The sequence below is a fragment of the Ranitomeya variabilis genome, chromosome 3 (assembly GCF_051348905.1).
Source record: "Ranitomeya variabilis isolate aRanVar5 chromosome 3, aRanVar5.hap1, whole genome shotgun sequence".
NCBI lineage: Eukaryota > Metazoa > Chordata > Amphibia > Anura > Dendrobatidae > Ranitomeya > Ranitomeya variabilis.
This window is the reverse complement of record NC_135234.1, coordinates 164,043,718-164,049,717: the sequence shown is the minus strand read 5'-3', so window position 1 is coordinate 164,049,717 and position 6,000 is coordinate 164,043,718. Positions and strand designations below refer to the sequence as shown.

Below are 6,000 nucleotides of genomic sequence, written 5' to 3'. Positions count from 1 at the left end.
CATTCAAAAGTACAACTCGTCCCACAAAAAAACAAACCCTGATGTCTCTTTGGAAATAAAAATAAAAAAAGTTATGGTTCTGAGAAGAAGGAAAGGAAAAAACGGAAATGAAAAATGAAAATGGGCTGTGGCGTGAAGGGGTTATAAACTTATTCACATAATACAGAAGAAAAACAATGGTTTTGACTGCATTGAAAAACAAATGTAAGATTTTGGTCAAAGTTTTTCACAGAAATAATAAATAAAATTATTGTAGTGATGAAATGTGTTTATTACAATACAGTATTTAATCCTGTTGCCACCACAATACTCTGTGATAAAATCTCCAATGCTAAATAGAGGAGTAGCTGCCTGCCAGCTTTAGTTTAGATTCTCATGTCACAGTAAATAAACATTTTTATATCAAGTTAAGATCTAAAATTGAAGTTCAAGCTTTAGATATCCCTTCTTGATGGCTAGAACTCCAGCTGCAGCTGTTGCTAAGAAGGTGGTACAGCCAATGAATCTAAGGAAACCTTGAGCAGAAGGTAAGTTTCGCTCCAAAAAGGTTGTTGGAATTGGCAGAGCTGGAACATCCTATAGTGAGGAAATACAATTAGAAAGTTACTCATTGAATTAGTTCCAAATGATTATATAGGTCTTTTAGGATATGTTTGTCAATGTCAAAATTATTAGATAACACTGGTCCTAATAATGAAGTAGCATGTATATAGCCAAATGACAAGAATATAATAATATTAACCCCTTACCGACATCGTCCGTACACATTAACCTGTTAAATGCCACTGTCAAACTCTGACAGTGGCTTTAACACTATATCAGCTTAGGGTCGCGTTACTCTATGCGCTCTTCGGCACGCCTGTGACTTGATCATGGGGTACCAATAAGTTGCTTATCATCCAGGAGTCTATTGACGACCTCTGTTCTTGTCATTACGGAGCTCCCTTGAAACCATGACTGTGGTCGGGCTTCAAAGGAGACCTTGATTTTTACCATATGCAGTAATATTGTGGGAGACTAATAAATACATTCATAAGTAAAAAAGATCTTAAAAAATATGAAAAAATGCAAAAAATCAAAGTTCAAATCACCCCTTTTCCCAAATTAAGAATAAAGCTAACAATAAAATACATATGTGGTTTCAACCAAAAAAGTCTGATCTATCAAAATAAAAAATTAATCAACATGATTTGAAAAAAGAAAGAAATTTGAAACTGCCAACATTGCATTGGTCACTGCAATATCACAAAAAATGCTGTAAAAAGTGTTCAAAACATCATATTTCTCCCAAAATGGCGTCAATAAAAACGTTAACTCCCCCCACAAAAAATAAGCCCTACTACAGCTCCACCGACCAAAAAATGAAAATGTTACGGTTCTCAGAAAATGACAATACAATCCAAAACATTTTTTAAAACGTCTGATTTTTTTATTCACTAAAATAATAAAAACTGGACTTGTTTGCATCCACATAATTGTACTAATGAGGAGAATATTATTGGCGGATTATTTGGAATTTTTTTTCCGTTCTCCAGTACACTGTGTGTTAAAATGAATAGTGTAATTCAATGGTACAACTCATTTTGCAATAAACAAGTCCTAATATGTCTATTTGGACAGAAAAATACAACAGTTATGGTTCTGGGAAGAAAGGGAGGGAAAAACGTAAGCACAAAAAGGGAAATTGGCCTTGTCAGGAAGGAGTTAATAATAAGCTTCTCTACTTCTACCATCCATTTCTTCTTAATATATAAAATTCTCAATAACAAATGACATTAGTACCACGATACAACCAGCCAAAAATAATGTGACAAGTGGGCAGGTTTTTTGGACCTGGGAATACACTGATCAGACCTAGCAATAAAATACATTGAGTTGAAGTGAATAGCATTGTTGCTTTGTGACAATGGCATCTATTAAGGATTGGGATGTACAAATATTACTACAGTGTACATTTTAGGATATCCTAATATAGATACTGTTTGTTACGCAGCAAGCAAACAGAGTTCTCGACCTTGATGTGTTGGAAGCAGAAGTAATGAGCAAACCTAAGGATATGAACAATTTTGGCAATGGCCAAAGTATGATGGGTAGATGACTGGCTCAGATTATATAGAAAATAGGAGATCTTGAGAGAGAATGACAGAAAGAGAAATCTAAGTTAAATCAATATTTGAGGTGACCACACTTTGCCTACAAAACAGCATCAAAATATGAATTCTTCTAGGTACACTTGCTCTGTGTTTGAAGAAACTCGGCAGAGAGGTTGTTCCAAACACCTTGGGGAACTAACCATACATCTTCTGTGGACGTATGCTTGCACAAATCCTTTTGTCTATGTATGCAATCCCAGACAGACTTGATGCAGTTGAGATTAGTGCTTTGTGGTGACAGATTATCACACCCAGGACTCCTTGTTCTTTTTTGCCCTGAAGTCTTAAGGTACCTTCACACTGAACAACTTAACAACGATAACGATAGCGATCCGTGACGTTGCAGCGTCCTGGATAGCGATATCGTTGTGTTTGACACGCAGCAGCGATCTGGATCCTGCTGTGACATCGTTGGTCAGAGCTAGAAGGCCAGCACCTTATTTCTTCGCTGGATCACCCGCTGACATCGCTGAGTCGGCGTGTGTGACACCGATTCAGCGCTGTCTTTACTGGTAACCAGGGTAAACATCAGGTTACTAAGCGCAGGGACGCGCTTAGTAACCCGATATTTACCCTGGTTACCATTGTAAATGTAAAAAAAAAAAAAACACTACATACTTACTTTCCGGTGTCTGTCGCGTCCCCCGGCGTCCGCTTCCCTGAACTGTCAGCCGGCCGTAAAGCAGAGCACAGCGGTGACGTCACCGCTCTGCTTTCCGGCGGCGCTTACACAGGATGCAGGAGGAGTGCAGGGAAGTGGACGCCGGGGGACGTGACAGGCACCGGAATGTGAGTATGTAGTGTTTGTTTTTTTTTACATTTACACTGGTAACCAGGGTAAACATCGGGTTACTAAGCGCGGCCCTGCGCTTAGGCTGGTTTCACACTTGCGTTTTTGTCTGCATGCGTTTTTTAAAAAAAACGCATGTGTGAAAAACGCATGTAAACGCGGTAAAACGCATGCGTTTTTTAGACGCATGCGTTTTTATAGAAAAACACAAGAAAAAACAAGAAAACCCTAACCCTACCCTACCCCTAACCCTAACCCTAAACGTGACTGAAATACGTGGCACTGAAATACGTGGCACTGAAATACGTGGTACTTAAATACGTGGCACTCAAATACGTGGCACGTGGCACTTAAATACGTGGCATGTGGCACTTAAATATGTGCCACGTGGCACTTAAATACGTGGCACGTGGCACTTTAATACGTGGCACGTGACACTTAAATATGTGGCACGTGGCACTTAAATACGTGGCACGTGGCATACGTGGCACTGAAATACGTGATACGTGGCACTTAAATATGTGGCACGTGGCACTTAAATACGTGGCACGTGGCATACGTGGCACTGAAATACGTGGCACGTGGCACTTAAATACGTGGCACGTGGCAATTAAATATGTGCCACTTAAATACGTGGCACGTGGCACGTGGCACTTTAATACGTGGCACGTGGCACTTAAATATGTGGCACGTGGCACTTAAATACGTGGCACGTGGCATACGTGGCACTGAAATACGTGATACGTGGCACTTAAATACGTGGCAATATGACTGTCAGAAAATGTTCATTAAACGGTTAGGGGTGAGGTTAGGGGTAGAGTTAGGGTTAGGGTTTGGATCCCTTTATCACCTTGATGGTGGTGGGTGGCTTTTCAGTGTGTTTTCTGTTTTTTTTCTATAAAAACGCATGCGTTTTTAGCGCAAACAAACGCATGTGCTTAAAAACGCATGCGTTTACATAGACAGCAATGCATTTTTTTGCCGCGAAAAAACGCATGCGTTTTTTCGCGGCAAAAAAACGCGCAAGAAAATACTGCAGGTAGCATTTTTGAAAATGAACGCATGCAGACAAAAAACGCATGCGTTTGAAAACGCGACCAAACGCATGTGCAAAAAAACGCATGCGTTTTCAATGTTAAATATAGGAAATAAAAACGCATGCGTTTTTTGTGCAAAAAACGCTGCAGACAAAAACGCAAGTGTGAAACCAGCCTTAGTAACCCGATGTTTACCCTGGTTACCCAGGGACTTCGGCATCGTTGGTCGCTGGAGAGCTGTCTGTGTGACAGCTCTCCAGCGACCACACAACGACGAAACAGCGATGCTGCAGTGATCGGCATCGTTGTCTATATCGCTGCAGCGTCGCTTAATGTGACGGTACCTTTACTTACACCTTTTGTATGTTTGGGGTCATTGTCCTGCTGCAAAATAAATTTGGAATCAATCAGATGCCTCCCTGATGATATTGTGTAATGGAAAAGTATTTTGCACCACAAAGAAATGGGCAACATTGAGGACATTTGACGAAGTGGTTGACCACACAAACTTAGTACAGCATATGAAAGACACATCATGCTTATTTCCTTTTGAAATTGAAAGATGTCCAGCAGTGCAATTAGCTCAGACCTGGCTGCAACTAGTGGGTTCCATCTACATCAATCTGGTGCTCAGAGTAGTCTTGCTAAAAGTGCTTCTTATAGAAAGATTTCAGACAAAAACCATACCTTTGACAAAAAAAACATAATCAAATGACTCAACTATGTTAAGAAAACATAGGAAATGGTGTGCATAAAAATTGCAGCAGGTGGTCTGGACTTACGAGTCAAAATGTGCAATATTTGTCGGTAACAGAAGGCAGTTTATTCGAATAAAGGCTGCATAGTAGTACAATAATGAGTGTCTGCAGGCAAAAGTGAGAAATGGTAGAGGTTCCTTGCAAGTTTAGAGCTAGATTTCAGTAAATGGAGTTGGGGATTTAGTCAGGATTAAGGGGTGTCCTCAATGCTGAGAAATACAGTAAGATACTTATCCATCATGCAATATCATCAGGAAGGTGTCTGATGGGGCTCAAAATGTATCCTGCAGTAGGGCAACAGACAAAAACATAGATACATTGTCATTAAAAACTATTTTTAGAATTAAGAAGAGCAATGAATCTAGAAGTGATGATATGACACATACAGAGCTCTCATCTTAACATCATTGAGTCTGCATGGGATTACATGAAGAGACACAAGATCTGTAGTTAGTTCTCCAAGATGTCTGGAACAACCTCCCTGCCAAATACCTAAATATTAATTTTCATTAGATTTCTTATTTGTTCATTCATTTTTTGTTTAATTAATAAAAATAAACTATGAGCACTTCTATGTTAAAAGTATTTTACTTGTATCATTCTTGCCTCAAAGTTTTCACAGTACTATATATTGAAGAGAGTAATCATACTGAATCATGTAGAAAGGAAATGATTTATAACAAAAATCAATACTACAAAAACATACATTCAGTGCTTTTTTCTGTTATACCATTGATTAAATACTCCCTTAAGCATTAGAGATGCGTAAAATCATGTTTTATGTTTTACTGTTCAACTGGTATCTCTAGAAAGAGAATATATCCACAGCAAAGATAAATGTTAAATCCAATGAAAATACTGTAACTATTGTGTACTTATTGTAAGAGCCATTGGAAGGTAGTAAACCCATTTATAATAATTATAAATAGATAAACAATGAATTTATCTATTTATCTATCATTTTGTCATGTAATATACAGTACATTCTTATTTTTCTATTGTTATACATACCACAGATTCTGGCTCTGGGACCCATATCTGGTTCTCTCCGATTAGTCCCATCCTGCACATAATCTGCAAGGACACATTATATGAGATTAAAATTCTGCATCAATTATCTTATGCTGATTAACTAGATTCTTGATTTCAAACGGTTTTAAAATAAATCAAGTATTTTACCTGATCTAGTTATAAATAAGTTCAGAAAAAAGTAGAAATCTTAGTCACAGGCATAAATAATACAAAATTAGGCATTGTAGTAA

At 38.3% G+C, this 6,000-nt stretch overlaps 1 protein-coding gene across 2 annotated transcripts in view; it reads right to left on the bottom strand.

The window, feature by feature from the left end:
* Positions 1 to 247: 247 nt before the first annotated feature.
* LOC143815529 (amine oxidase [flavin-containing] B-like) overlaps positions 248 to 6,000 on the bottom strand; it is a 162,297-nt gene continuing 156,544 nt past the window's right edge. For both annotated transcript variants that reach the window (XM_077294817.1, XM_077294818.1), the window contains exons 14-15: positions 5,750 to 5,812; positions 248 to 576 (exon numbers count right to left, since the gene is read on the bottom strand). In XM_077294817.1, coding sequence (XP_077150932.1) covers positions 415 to 576; positions 5,750 to 5,812 — 225 coding nt within the window. In that variant the 3' untranslated portion in view covers positions 248 to 414. The remainder of the gene's footprint in view (positions 577 to 5,749; positions 5,813 to 6,000) is intronic.